The sequence below is a fragment of the Mobula hypostoma genome, chromosome 5 (genome assembly GCF_963921235.1).
Source record: "Mobula hypostoma chromosome 5, sMobHyp1.1, whole genome shotgun sequence".
NCBI lineage: Eukaryota > Metazoa > Chordata > Chondrichthyes > Myliobatiformes > Myliobatidae > Mobula > Mobula hypostoma.
The window spans coordinates 18,275,734-18,291,327 of record NC_086101.1 but is presented as its reverse complement, the minus strand read 5'-3'; the positions used below and the strand labels follow the sequence as shown (position 1 = coordinate 18,291,327).

Sequence of the window (15,594 nt, the reverse complement as noted above, 5' to 3'; positions counted from 1 at the left end):
TACAGCAGGCGGTGAAAAAGGCGAACGGTATGCTGGCATTTATAGCGAGAGGATTCGAGTACAGGAGCAGGGAGGTACTACTGCAGTTGTACAAGGCCTTGGTGAGACCACACCTGGAGTATTGTGTGCAGTTTTGGTCCCCTAATCTGAGGAAAGACATCCTTGCCATAGAGGGAGTACAAAGAAGGTTCACCAGATTGATTCCTGGGATGGCAGGTCTTTCATATGAAGAAAGACTGGATGAACTGGGCTTGTACTCGTTGGAATTTAGAAGATTGAGGGGGGATCTGATTGAAACGTATAAGATCCTAAAGGGATTGGACAGGCTAGATGCGGGAAGATTGTTCCCGATGTTGGGGAGGTCTAGAACGAGGGGTCACAGTTTGAGGATAGAGGGGAAGCCTTTTAGGACCGAGGTTAGGAAAAACTTCTTCACACAGAGAGTGGTGAATCTGTGGAATTCTCTGCCACAGCAAACTGTTGAGGCCAGTTCATTAGCTATGTTTAAAAGGAAGTTAGATATGGCCCTTGTGGCTACAGGGGTCACGGGGTATGGAGGGAAGGCTGGGTTCTGAGTTGGATGATCAGCCATGATCATAATAAATGGCGGTGCAGGCTCGAAGGGCCGAATGGCCTACTCCTGCACCTATTTTCTATGTTTCTATGTTTCTATGTTTCTATGTTTCCTCCTCCCCGCTTCTGTTAAACTATTCTCTGCCCATTATCTCTACCTGGTTCCCCTCCTCCTTTCTCCCATGGTCCACTCTCCTCTCCTATCAAATTTCTTCTTCAGCCCTTTACCTCTTCAACCTACCACCTCCGAGCTTCTCACTTCATCCCTCCCTCCCTCCCTCCCCTACCCACCCACCACCTTTCCCCTGGCCTGGTCTTACCTATCACCTGCCGGGTTGTTCTCCTCCCCCCTCCTCACACCTCCTTGTTCCGCTTTCTGCCTCCTCCCCTTCCAGTCCCGATGAATGGTCTTAGCCTGAAATGGCAACTGTTTGTCTTCCATCATCTGTAAAATCTCTTGTGTCTTTGATCATATTAGTAATTGCTGCTTTAGTTTGGGTTTAAGGTTGCAGACTTTCCTGCCACAGGGTGTGGCCCAGGCAGATTTCACACGAAGGCAAGCTAGACCAGCATACGAGGTAAAGGAACAGAGGAGGCAGAGTGAGAAGAGACCCATTGGGGTCATAATTTTTGGCACAGGCCAAATGGTATGGCAGGAACAGCAGGCCAGTGTATCACAGAGCAAGCTTGTTGGGTCATGGAATGACTGGGTTGTTGTTTGCAACAACCCCTTTCCGCCCGAGAGGCACAGAAAACCGTTTAGCCCTTAAAACAAATTCAATATTGTATTGTTTATCCGTGGTCCAAATCCAAGCTTTTCCATTACTGGTTAACAAAAACCTATTAAATGTAGTGAAGCTCTGTTGGGATTATGATCAGGTAGAAGCAATCCATTGTCATACTGAATGATGGAGCAGGCTGTGCGGGGTATAGGCGTTTTCCTGCTGCTGTAGCGTGTTAATGTAACTGACTGAGTTGTTAATATTGCTTTTGATACCTGTACCACTGCAGCGTTTGATGGGTCTGGGACTGTACTTATTGGGGTTTCGAAGAATGAGTGAGGATTTCATTGAAACCTATCGGATATTGAAAGGCCCTAGACAGAGTCGATGTGGAGAGGATGTTTCCAATCATGGGGAAGTCTAGGACCAGTGGCACAGCTTCAGAATATAAGGACACCCCTTTAGAGCAGCGATTGAGAAATTTGTTTAGCCAGGAGGTGGTGAGTGTGTGGAATTCACTGTGAAAACCAAATCATTGGGTATATTTAAAGCAGAGGTTGGTAGGTATTTAATGTGTGGTTATTGGAAAAAGGCAGGTGAATGGGGTCGAGGGGGGAAAATAAATCAGTCATGATTGAATGGCCTAATTCTGCTTCTATGTTTTGTGGTCTTGTGTGACAGACTGGGTGGTGTCCACCTCTCAGGTCAGAAATTTGTGGGTCCCAGCACCACTCCAGTGACCTGTTGCCCGCTGTGCTTCAGTGAGGCTCCACTATCCAGTGCACTTTAAGGACAGGTGTGTTCCTGCCCCATCGAAGCATGTGGGGAGACTCCCCATTACTGCGGCTCGGTGTGCCAACCCCAGCCGAGAGAATAAGAGCACGTCCCTGCCTGAGGAGCCTTTCTCTGTAAAACCCACTGAACTCCAGGGACTGATAGTCAAAGTTGGAAGTGGGTAGGCCTCGACCGCAATCACGTAGGCAGATCTCAGCCACAATAATGAAGGGTAAGCCTTTTGTCTTTGAATTCACTGTGATATGTATCATCGTCAATCATTCTCTTTCCTCTATGGTAGTGCGTGGGACAAGGCTGATTCACAGAAGTGCTCCGAAGAAGGTGGAACAAGATATTAAACCTTACTCCATTACGGTGCGGGAGGGTAAGTAAATTTGGAGATGTGCCCCCCCCCAACCCCCGTCACCAAAGCTTGAGCAGCTCCTCTCCTCATGGTGCTGTAAAACACTGTGTTAACCCAAAGGACAAGATGGTGGCAAGTGTAAGAGGTGCCTGACTTGCACTGGGGGGAATTGTGTCTGTCACTCCTGGTGCTGTTCTCCTGGTTGTGGCTTGGACATTGCCTCAGATGTGGAACAGGGAGGCCTCTTTGTGCTTGAACCTCTGGCAGCATTCGCTGGTACTGGTAGTTGTTGTCACGTGTAGACACATCAAAAAGCTCTTGTTTTGCGCACCACCCAGACAGATCGCACTGTGCAGAAGTACCTCACGCTTGCAAAAAGGACAACAGAACGCAGGATATAGTGTTACAGTAGAAAGGAAGTGCAGTGCAGCTGGTGCAAGGCATGTAGCTTGGGGCCCCATATCTAAGAAGGGATGGCATTGGAGATTTACGAGAATGATCCCAGGAATGAAAGGGTTAACGTGTGAGGAGCGTTTGATGACTCTAGGCCTGTACTTGCTGGAGTGTGGAAGCATGAGGGGAATCCGATTGAAACCTATCAAATATAGAAAGGCCTCAATAGATTGGGCATGCAAAGGATGTTTCCAATAGTGGGAGAGTCTAGGACCAGAGGACACAGCGACATCCTTTAGAACAGAGATGAGGAGGTATTCCTTAGCCAGAGGGTGGTGAATCTGTGGAATTCATTGCCACTGTTGGCTGTGGAAGCCAAGTCATTGGGTATATTTAAAGTGGAATTTGATTGGTTCTCGATTAGCAAGGGTATCAAAGGGTTACAGGGAACAGGCAGGAGAATGTAGTTAAAAGGGCATACAAATCAGCCATGGTGGAATGGTGGGGCAGACTTGATGGGCCAAATGGCCTATTTCTGCTCCTATGTCTCATGGACTACAATGAAAAAGATGGGGAGATCAAGAGCTCATCTTTTAGCGTGTGAGAGGTCCATTCAAGGGCCTTGTAGCAGCAGGGAGAAGCTGTCCTTGAGTCTGATGGTCCAGGCTCTGAAGCTGCCTAATGGGAGAGGGGAAGAGAGAGAAGGACTGGGGTAGGAGGCGTCCTTCATTACATTGGCTGCATTCCTGAGACAGCTGGACATGCAGACAGTCAGTGAAGGGGAACCTGGTGTCCATGACACACACACAGCTGTGTTTGCAACTCTTCAATTTCTGACGATCATGGGCTGAGCAGTTGCCGTACCAAACGGTGATGTATCTAGACAGAATGTTTTCTATGGTGGATCTGTGAAAAATTGGAAAAGAGTCATGGGGGGACATGCCAAAGGGAGGGTTTGCACTAGGTTCTTGATACCCACTTGCATGGCGCAATGGTGGGAAGGGCAGAGGATTGTGCCAAGTTCCCAGCACCTGAGTGCACAGCACGAGCAAGTGTGCAGGGGTGCTCAAACATGGACCAGGCATAGGTCCTTCAGCCCACAATGTTGTATTGAACTAATTAATCTAATGACACCTTATTAAAATAATCCCTTCTGCTTGCACATGGTCCATATCCTTCCACTCCCTACACATTTGAGTGCCCATCTAAGAGCCTTTGAAAAGTGTCTGTTGTTGCTGCCTCCACCCCCACCCCTGGCAGCACATTCCAGGCACCCACTGCTGTGTAAACCAAAAAGCTGCCCCACACTTCCCTTTTGAACTTGGCCCCTCTCACCTTAAACGCACACCCTCTCGCTTTAGACATTTTTACCATGATGCCAACTGTCTCTGTCTACGCCTCTCGTAAGTGTGAATGTTCACACTGGAAGTCCAAGAGTGCCAAGCTGGGCAGCGATGTATCTCTGTACTGAAGCATGCATTCACCGGGTGCTGTTAAGAGTGGCAGCTCTGTTCAAGGAAAACGCTGCTTAGTCCATCACAGGCCTGTCACTTCCTTCTGCCAATCCATCTTCGTGATATGTAGCATCTGGAAGGCCATCAGTATCATCATGAATGTCTGCTGCATCCTTGATCCTTAATTCCACCTCTTCCCTCATCTCTTTCTGCACTAGCCCGGTTATATTGCTGTGCGCCATTCCAATGTTAGGAAGGTTATGATTGGATCTGCTTACACTGTCCTCTCGGGCACTAAATTGTCATAACCTAAAAAAAATTACCAGGATCTTGCCAAAACTTGAGGACCTGTGTTATATATAGAGACAAGTTGAATGGGTTAGGACTTTATCCCTGTAGCATGAGGGGAGAAAGGGTAAACACTAGCAGGGTTTTTCCACTGAGGTTGGGTGAGATGAGAACTAGAGGTCATAGGTTAAAGGTGAAATATTTAAGGGGGATCTGAGGGGGAGCAGCATCACTCAGAGTGGTGAGGGTGTGGAACAAGCGCCAGTCAAAGTTGTGGATGCAGCTTTGGATAAGCACATGGACAGAAGGCTTTGGTCAGGACTAGGCAGATTAACAGTTTGGCATGGACTAGATGGGCTGAAAGGCCTATTCTGCGCTTTAGTGCCCTATGACTATAACCTCTACCTCTCCACTTTGCACCCTAACTCTGCATCAGTGCGTTACTGACTCTGCCACCTCCTGTATCGTCCATCCCGTCACTCTGCTGACGTTGCAGTCTTGCTGTCTCCCGCAGGGCTCCCTGAAGACAAGGAGCTCCCCTGGCCCTTCAACCAGGCGCCGCCTCTGATGCGCTCCAATAGCCTGGGTTGCAGCTCCCGCCGGCAAGCTGGCCGACCCCAGCCTGGCCAACAGGAAGTACTGCGCCACGTCAGGGGTGTACACCCCCAAGTGCTGAACGGCGCGAGGCTGGCAGATGACACCTCTGCCCACAGGAGGAGAACCAGGTGAGTGTCGATACTGAAATCCACTTGGTCGCTGCGGTATTGTGTGCAGGAGTGAGCTTCACGCGGGCCTGGCAGCATCTTCTGAAGCATGAGAGTAAAGGAGTTTGAATGTGTTTTACCTAATGTTTCTCATATACCTGCCACTCCCGTCAGCACTGCATTGTGGGCCAAATCGAGAATATCGAAATTGTCTGAGGTGATTTTGGTCGGCTCGTTATAGGAAGGATGTGCAAAGGTAGAAGGGAGATTTATCTGGATGCTGCAAGGAATGGAGAGCATGTCTTATGAGGAAAGGTTGAGTGAAGGAGTACAAGAGGTGACTTAATGCAGGTGCACCAGATGAAAAGAGAGCTAGATCAAGTGGATAGCTAGAGACTTTTTCCCAGGGCAGAAATGGCTAATATGGAGGGGCATAATTTTAAGTGTGGGGGGGTGTTAGAGGTATTTTTAAACAGAGAGTAATGGGGGTGTGGCATGCCATGCTAGAGTGGTGCTAGAGGCAGATACATTGAGGGCATTTAAGAAGCTCTTTAGACGCATGGATGATAGAAAAATGGACGGCTATGTAGGAAGCAACACACACTCAATGCTGGAGGAACTCGGCAGGCCAGGCAGCATCTATGGAAAAGAGTACAGTCAACGTTTTGGGTTGAGATCCTTCGTCAGGACCTGTTCCTCCAGCACTGTGTGTGTGTTGCTTGGATTTCCAGCATTTGTAGACTTTCTCTTGTTTGGCTTGTAGGAAGGAAGGGTTCGATTGATCTTAGAGTAGGTTAATAGGTCAGCACAACATCACGGGCTGCCGAGCTTGTACTGTGCTGTTATGTTCTGTATAATATAAAGGGACAGTACATAGTTAATGACAGGACCTTTAACAGTGTTGATCTAGAAGACCGATCCATTGCTGCATAGTTTTCACTAGTTGATAGGGTGATACAGAAGGTGTTTTACAGCATTCTGGCCCTTATTACTCAAGGCATTGAGTTCAAGACTCGGGAAGTTATGTTGCAGCTTTATAAAAGTCGGGTTAGGCTGCACCAATTGCATTCAATTCTATAAGAAGGGTTGGCAGCTTTGGTGTAGAAGAGGTCTACCAGGACGCTGCCTGGATTAGGAGGTAGGTGCTACAGTGAGAGGTTAGACAAACTTGTTTTGATTTGTCTGGAGTGGTGGAGGCTGAGGGGAGACTTGCTAGAGGTTTATAGATTATGACAGGTATAGACAGAGCAGGCAGGCAGTATCTTTTTTCCCCAGGTTGAGATGTCAAGTACTGGAGGGTTATGCATGTAAGGTGAGAGGAGCTAAATTCAAAGGAGAGGGGCGGGGCAAGTTTGTTTTTACACAGAGAGTGGAATGCACTGCCTGGAGTGGTGGAGACAAATACAACAAAAAATTTAACATACTCCGAGATAGGCACACAACTCTGCAGAGGAGGATAAGGACAGAAGGGTTTAGTTTAGTTAAGTGTTCAATTACTAGCTTTAATTTTAATTACTACATTTAATCTTTAATTAGTTCAGCACATTGTGAAATGGAGGGCCTGTAAAAATGCTATGTTCTATATGATGTAGAACAATACACAACATTCTAATATAATTTTAAGGTATCCTCTTAAAAGTTGTCCAAGGAATTCAAAGGACACAGGTCTTCACAGGAGCAATGTTTGGCACTGCCGATGTAAATGGCGACAGACATTTTGGTAGTTTTCATGAAGAGGCTCTGAGAGGATGAGGGAAAGGAGACAAAGTTTGCTGGGACGGATCCCAGGGGTCAAGGTACAGACTGCAATGGGGAGGGGGTGAAGCGGCTGTCCAAGTTTCCAGAGCTGGAGGAGAACAGAGATCAGAGAAGTGCGTGGCCAGAGGACGTTACAGCGATAAGGAGGGGCCAAGAGATGCATTTGGAGACGAGGATGAGAACTACAAAACTGTGCAATGAGTGAGTGGGTGGGTTCAGCAGGCCAAGGTGGGATGTGTTGGGATACAAACAGCAGAGCTTCTGGTGGGATGAATTTTATATAGGCTGCAAAGTGTCAAGCCAACCTGTGCACTATTGGGTAACAAGATTGGAGAGGATGGGTTGAGTGAGCCAGGGCTTTTATCTCTGGAGTGAAGGAGTGTGCGAGGTGACTTGATAGAGGTGTACAAGATGATCATAGGCATAGATCGAGTGGATGGCCAGAGACTTTTACCCAGGGTGGAAATGGGTGGAACTACATGGGGGCAAAATTTTAAGGTGATTAAAGGAAACCGTCAGAGTTTTTCACGGAGGGAGTGGTGGGTGTGTGGAACACCCTCCCCCGGTTTGGTGGCAGAGGCAGATACATTAGGGATATTTAAGAAACTCTTAGATACGAATGTGGATGATAGAGATATGGAGGACTTTGTACGAAGGAAGGGTTAGATTGATCTTGGAGTAGATTAAAAGGTCAACGCAACATCGTGGGCCAAAGGTCCTAAACTGAGCTGTAATGTTCCAAGTGTAGGGGTAACCCAGATATGGAGGATGCCAGTTCAGATAGTATTGCTGATGGTCTTGATGGGAAAGTTCTGCTGTGTTTGTTGCAGTGGCAATGGTTGAGGATCAGTGTAACAAATTGGGTGGAATCTGTACATGTCAGGAGGTTTGGCCAAGGTAAACAAAGGAGTTTGTATTGTGAAGGCCAAGTTAACTGGTCTGATGCATGGTATTTGATCAGGATACGTTTACCTGGACCTGTTTTGTTTGTCTGTCGGTGATTGCCCTGGCTCTGTGCATGTCTGCATGTCTGTACATTACCCCGATTATCAATCTGTCTCAGTATCTAGGCCACCGTTAGAAAGCCTGTTCTTTGTTCATCTATCCTCTGGTTTTCTGTCTCTCTTTCTCCTCCATTCCTTCCCAGTTCCCTTACTCGCTCTCAGCTTTCTTTCAAATGACATTCCCCTGACATCAGCCCCTCCTGTTTCCCATGGTGTCTGAGCAAAGTACAAATCTTTAAAGTATTTAATGGGTTTTATGGTCTTTAATGGCCTTTTTTTTAACTTGTATGTAATATTTTTTACAGAGAACTTTGACCTTTTTTTTAACTCAGCTGTGATTTTTTTAAAGTTGTTGTCTACTTTGTTATACTTTCCTGTGGATAAATCCTAAACACTGTCCCGGGCTGTTTTAAAGTTCTTAGTTTTGCAAAGGAGCAGCCCGTGTCTTCCCGATGAGTAGTGGGACTTGCAAACGGCCGAAGTGGGAAGTGTTCCCTGCTGGAGCAACAGATGAGGTTTTGCAGTTCATCCCAACACCTCCGGATTAATGGGATTGTCAGACATCAATGGGATTCCGAACAGGAGCAGCAAGCATGCACAAAAGGAATTAAATACAAAAGAAGGGAGTTAATGCAGCAGCATTGATCAGAATTAGGTTTGTTATCACCGACATATGTCATGAAGTGTGTTGCTTTGCAACAGTAGAACACTGTAACAAATTTTAAAATTGCTACGTTCAGTAAGATATAAAATAATAAGGAGTGCAAGAATAGAGCAGAAAGTGAGGTCGTGTTCGTGGGTTAATGGTCCATTCAGAAATCTGACAGCGGAGGGGAAGAAGCTGTTAAAACATTGAGTGTGGGTCTTTACACTCCTGTACCTTCTCCCTGATTGATGGTGGTAATGAGAAGAGGGCATTAGACCATCTGAAGTACAGATTTGGTCTCCTTGTTCAGAAGGGAAGTTGGTGCATCAGAATCAGGATCCGATTTATTTTCACTGGCTTATACGACGTGAAATTTCTTGTCTTTTGGCAGGACTGTAGTGCAAAGACACACAATTACTATAAATTGCAACACTAAGTGCAGAAGGGAAGAAATGATAAGGTAATGTTCATAGACTCATGAACCATTCAGATAGTCGAGGGGAAGAAGTGGGTGAGAGTCTTCAGGCTCCTGTACCTCTTCCCCGAGGGTAGTAACAAGAATATCCCGAGTGGTGAGGGTCATTAGTGATGGGTGCTGACTCCTGAAGATGGTTGGACACATTGAGAAGGTTTTACTAAACCCTTGTCTGAAATGGCAGGTTGCCTTATGCTGATAACTTGAGCAGACAAGCTTTGTATCTCTAGAGTTAGGAGTGGGAGGAGATTTAATTATCACACATAAGGTTCTGAGGGACTTTGTCAGAGCAGATGTTGAAGGAATCTTCCCTCTTAGGGAAGAACCTAGAAGAAGGGATCACTGTTAAACAAAAACTAAAGGGTTCTCCGTTTAGGACGGAGATGGGGGTCTGAGGGTCTTAAGTCTTTGGAACTCTCTTCCTCAAGGAGTCAGAATCTTTGGGTGTTTCTTTATGACGAAGTGAAATGATATTTATGGGTAGACAAGAATATAGAGTTGAGATAACAATAAGATCAGCGGAGATCTTATAAAATGGTGGAAGAGGCTTGAGGAATCAGAAGCTCCTCTGCCCTGAATCTGTGTGTTCTTTATGTGACTGGTTTACTGCTTGTGGTGCATGAACACACGTTGGTACATGCGCGTGTGTTTTAATATAAGTACTTGGGTATACGTATGTGTGTACTTTTGTGTAGTGGGTACTGGAGGGAGACTGTAGCTGTCTTTATGCGTAGAGTTGACACCTGATGGGTACGAAAGGGGAGGTAGGTTTATGAAAGAAGTTGGCTTCGATATGTGGGGAAATCTGGCTTCCAGCGGTATAAGTAAGTTGCAGGCTCCTCATCAATGGCCGCACTGGTGGTCTCAATGTCAAGGTTACAGCTTTTAAACTGGGAAGCAACTTGATTAAGAGGGTCAAGCATTTTTTTTTTGTTTTGAGTGAATGTGTGTGGGTCCCAATCGCTGACTATCCCTGCATTGTTTTGCTCTTTTGATAAGGCATACTCCGTAGAAGTGCAGAAATGGTGTTACGAAGGAATTTTAACCAATGCTTAAAGCAACAGCAAACAGCAGGATGTGTGGAGGCTAAGGTGTATTGTTGGAGTGGGGAGGTGCCATCACGCAGGGGATTATCAGTGACACCTTGCTGATGTTACAACCGTATATGTTCAGTTGTTGTGCCTTGTTGGGTTTCTATTTGAGTAAACAGCACCAGTTTATCCAATGTGTCTCTCTCCTGATTCTCCGAACTATTCTGTGTAAAGCAGGAAATAGCAAGGAAGGATGATGGCCACTTGACTCCTTGTAGTTCTTCCAAAGGCCAGGCCTGCCCTTTCCCCATACCCTGCTCATTTTCTCTTTCAAAGTGCGCGGTCAATTCGCTTTGGAAAGCCATGTACCACTTGGGTACTCCAAGTCCTAAACACACCACTACATTTACTGACGAAGCTTCTTGTCTCATCACTCGTCTCTTCCCAAGCCCCTTGGGTCTCTGCCCTCTGGTTATCTCCGTCACTGGAAGGAGCTCTGCTCTTTGCAGTCGACCCCTCGAGTTACAGGTTGCAGAAATTTGCCCTTGCGTAATTCACAGGTTATGTACGAGGTAGAGTGGGCGTTGAGCGGTCGTTTCCTATGGCGGGGGAGTTTAGGACCTGAGGACACAGCCTCAGAATAGAAGGACATCCCTTTAGAACAAGTGAGGAGCAATTTCTTTCTCCGCAGGGTGGTGGACCTGGAATCTATTGCCACAGACGGCTGCGGAGGCCAAGTCTCCACTTAGATCTGAAGCGGAGGTTGATAAGTTCTTAAGTAGTAAGAATGTCAGAGGTTATGGGGAGAAAGCAGGAGAATGGGGTTGAGAGGGAAAATAAATCAGCCGTGATGGAATGGCAGAGCAGACTCTATGAGTGTGGAATGACCTAATCCTGCTCCTATATCTTATTTTCGTTAAAGACAAATTGTTATTCAGCAAGGAAGCAAGCAAACTGTGTGTAGAGAAGCTGAGTTCTCAACACAGCCCAACCTCTCCTGATGCACCGTACTCATGCCATCCTGGCCAGTGTTTGCACCTCTCCCCCAGTTACACCAGGTGACTGCCCAGCTGCGAGGAGCCAGGACCGATCCATGTGCGACAATTTCTACGACGGAGCGCTCCTGCACTCACTACTTTTAGTTTCAGAAGTAACCCTGCCACGATTTGCTGTAGTTTCGTGTCTCGAGTCATGTTTGCTGAAGCTGCTAGATACTCTCGTTATGTAGACCGTAGAGCGTTTGCCCCTGTGGAGCTGTTATTGAGTAGATGGTGTTGTAATTTAGACATTGTGGTGAATCCTGCTTTTTCCTGCCCCAACCTCCAGCTGGCCGATTGTCAGTACAACGTGCTTTTGGCAGACGGTGTCAATCTTTACGTACAATGTGGAGCAGAGTAACTGGACTTTCAGTAACTTTAGGACTTGGTTCTCAGGAGTTTTACTTTATCCATGACTTTCTTATTTTAAACACAAGAGATTCTGCAGATGCTGGAAATCCAGAGCAAAAATGCTGGAGGAACTCAGGAGGACTATGGACAGAAATAAACAGTCAATGTTCAGGGCTGAGTTCCTTCATCAGGGCTTGTTTTAAATTCTCTATTGTTGTTCAGTGTATCAGGAGTTGAATCAGTTGCTGTTATGGCTGAAGGACAGGGAGTTTATTCTTTTAGGGACTTTCTGTATAGAGAAGGAATAGAAGAGGTAAGTAGAGCTATAGAAATTAGTGTGCAGTACAGCACATTAACAAGCCCTTCGACCCATCTGATCCATGCTGACTATCTATGCCAACCCTGTTTGGCTACATTAGGCCCATGTCCCTGCACTCCTTTTCTATCCTCGTACCTGTCCAAGGTAATATTCTGATGTTACCTTGAAATATTCAGGTCGTTTCGTTTGGTGACTGCAGCACGAAGGAGGTCGTAGCTCGAAGCCAGTAAAGGCTTCTTCCAACTGACGTCACAAAGTCCTAGATTATCCCACGACTATAACCATTGAGGCACAGGCCAAGGAAGAGAAGGATTCCTGGATGAGTCCAGCTCCGACCACGCTGGGAATGTGACAGCCCATCGATCACTGAAAGCAGGGTGGCTGCAATCACTCTCCAGCACCATCTCACAGAGCTACTTCTGGAGGGTCCGAGGGACGGGGGCAGTGGAGCACTGTCACTTTAAAGAGAAAGATCTTTAAAATGAGCCCACAAATATCGCCATGCCATGCTTCTGCTGTCAACACAGCATGCCCACAACTCACTGACCCTAACCTGCACATCTTCGGAATGTGGGAGGAAACCAGGCACTCCTTACAGACAACAGCAGGAACTGAACCCAGATCACTGGAAAGAACAGGAATTCTGCAGATGCCAGATCACTGGAACTATGACAGCATTACACTAACTGGAATGACACCGGAGCATTCAGCCCATCAAGTGCTTCACCATTTGATCATGACGGATTTATTTTCCCTCTCAACACCACTGCAGGGTTGTGCGGCCATTTTTTCAGTATGACTGTAAGTTAGCTAGATCCTACCTTCTCAAAACTTCTGGCACCTTATCACCAGCATCCTTGTTTTGTAAAATGTTATGTCTACTAATCGCAGTCCAACTCAATTTGAACATTTTGATGGTAAACTCGCAAGTGAGATATAATTTGTTGTCAGGGCGCAAACCTGGTGCAGTCATGTTCGTGGCTAGCTGCTGATGCTGTTTGCACTAGCCCACGTTAACAGGCATTCGATAACCAAGCAGTGTGGCTCTGGAGTTCCACGCACCCCAAACCAAGTAGATAGTAGACTGTTGAGGTCACCCGACAAAAGACCCACGCGCAGTAGCATGGTGGTTAGTGCAGTCACTTTACAGCACCAGCTATGAGTTTGGGGCTCGATTCCTGCTGCTGTGTGTACGTTCTCCCCATGGCCTCCCACATTCCAAAGGCGCTAGTGAGTTTTGGGCAAGCTGTGTTAGCTGCAGACCTGTGATGGTACTTGTGAGCTTCCCAGATGAATTTCATTTGATACAGACGATGCATTTCCCTGCATCTTTTGATGTACGTACATGTAACAAATAAAGGTTCTCTTCTTTAAAGGAACAGTGACATTTTAAAGCCATTTGGACAGGTACTAGGGTGGGAAAGTAGTGCAGGGATCGGGGCCTAATGCAGGCAAATGTGATTAGCATAGAGAAGCACCACAGTTGACATGGACAAGATGGGCCAAAGGGCCTGTTTCTGTGCTGTATAGCTCTATGATCGTGACTGGTCTGTTGGGAGACATTTGTTGTATCCAGTGGTCATGGTGCAGCCTCCTCTACATTGGTGAGACCCCCATGTAGAATGGGGAACTTCTTTACTGAGCACCTTCACTTTGTCCAGGTGGCCACCCGTTTTAATTCGACTTCCCATTCCCATGTTGGCACATCTGTCCACGACCTCCTCTACTGCCATGATGAGGCCAGACTCAGGTTGGAGGAGCAACATCTCATATTCTGTCTGGGTAGCCTCCAACATTAATATCATGGTAACTTCGCCTCCTGCCCCCACCCCTCTTTTCCCATTCCCCGTTCCGGTTACCTTCTCACCCTTTCTCCACTTGCCTGCGTATCGCCTCCCTCTGGTTCCCCTCCTCCTTCCCTTTCTCCCATAGTCCACAATCCGCTCCTATTAGGTTTTTTCCCTCAGCCCTTTACCTCTTCTACCCATCCCCTTCCAGCTTCGTATTTTATATCCTTCTCACACACCCACCCTCCCCTGCTGTACCAGCTGGTACTCCTCCCTCTCCCCCACCTTATTCTGTCATCTTCCCAACATTCCCCCCCCCCCCACAAAGGCTTCTCCAGTCCTGATGAAGAGTCTTGGCCTGCAACGTCAACTCTTTATTCCCCTCCATGGATGCTGCCTGACCCACTGAGTCCCTCCAGCATTTGTGTGCGTTGCTCGGGATTTTCTCCTGCCTATTATCTGCAGAATCTCTTGGGTTTTAGGTATTAGACTGGTTAGGAGAGAGTTGAAAGGATGTGAGAGAGCCGGTTAGATGTCTGTTGACAACCCTGATGATTGGCAAGTCATCTTGAGGTTACTCATAGGGCATGGTTCCAAATGTGTGAGAGACTGGGTCCAGGTAGAGCAGCCTGGTTTCGGACTGCCCGGCTCAGAAACGTGGCTGAGGGAGATCTGAAACCCTTGGAGCAACAAGTCCCTGCGTGCCCAGCCCCAGGGGACTGATGTCCCTGTCCAGTATTTCCCATTGATCAGCAGAGTAAAATCCAAGGCCAAGTTGCAAAGTTGGCATCATAGGATCATTACCTGGGCAATATTCTGGTCCTTGTCTATTTCTTAATGTGTTGATGATGTTAATATTGAGTCCTAATGTATAGATTCCCAGCGGTATACACAGGTCCTCCAGCCCAAGTCCTCCAAGGTGTCTCCTGAACTAGTTGCACCTGCCTGTGTTTGGCCCAAGTCTCTCTAAGCCTCATCTATCCGATGTATCTGTCCAAATACTGTAAGCATATGGAGATTAAGGTTAATCCTTGAGTATCTGTCAACTGCACCCACCACTACCACCTCCTCTGTTATTGGCGGTGTTAAGAAGTGACCAGATTGTCTGAATTTATGTTTGCAACTTGTCCCTGCTCTACCCCGACGTGACCCCAGTTGCCCAGATCCACACCCCTTCCTGAACATCTTCTGTACATTCACACTGCTGCCTGCATTGTCCTGCCGGCAATTGGCGCAGTTCCAGCAGGTGGAATGGTAGCTACTTCAAGTGTCGCATTGGCCTTGCTTTCGAAATCGGGCTGACCCCAGCTCACTCTGCTGAAGCTGCTGGTTTCAGCTGGTGCAGTGGGAGTTTACGAGTCGACAGATCTGAGTTAGGCTACGAGGGGCCAATAACAGTAGAAGGAGATAGACCGCGGCGTCTATCAGTTGGCCACTGACTCTGTCCCTGGGGCAAACCAGTGATGAGGGTCACATTGGACGTGGTTGAAGGCACCTCCACAGCCAGCAATTGAGGGCAGAGGCCACCCCTCTGTACCCTGGTATCCAGCCCATCTCACCTGTGAATTCTGTATTGAGGAGTGGGCAGGTGATATCAAGGTGCACTCTCTGCTGAAGGGGGGAGTGTTGCAGAGTGAATATCCCCAGGGATGATTGCTCGCCTGCTTGGTAATTGGAGGGGCAGGGAAATCTGGAATTGCAGACAGTACATCACCTCTCTTGCATTTATCTTGCATCTGCTGAGAATCAGGTTTATCATCACTGACTTTCATGACGAGAAATTGGTTGTTTTGCAGCAGTACAGTGCAAAGACATAAATGAATTACAAAAATAAATGGTGCAGATAAAAAAGGACAAGGTAGCGTTCATGAGTTTGTGGACCGTTCAGAAATCTGATGGTGGCGGGGAAGAAAC

At 47.1% G+C, this 15,594-nt stretch overlaps 1 protein-coding gene across 1 annotated transcript in view; it reads left to right on the top strand.

The window, feature by feature from the left end:
- The window catches only part of atat1 (alpha tubulin acetyltransferase 1), a 70,607-nt gene that overhangs the window by 39,826 nt on the left and 15,187 nt on the right, over positions 1 to 15,594 (top strand). The window contains exons 10-11 of the mRNA XM_063048131.1: positions 2,371 to 2,454; positions 5,083 to 5,293. Coding sequence (XP_062904201.1) covers positions 2,371 to 2,454; positions 5,083 to 5,293 — 295 coding nt within the window. The remainder of the gene's footprint in view (positions 1 to 2,370; positions 2,455 to 5,082; positions 5,294 to 15,594) is intronic.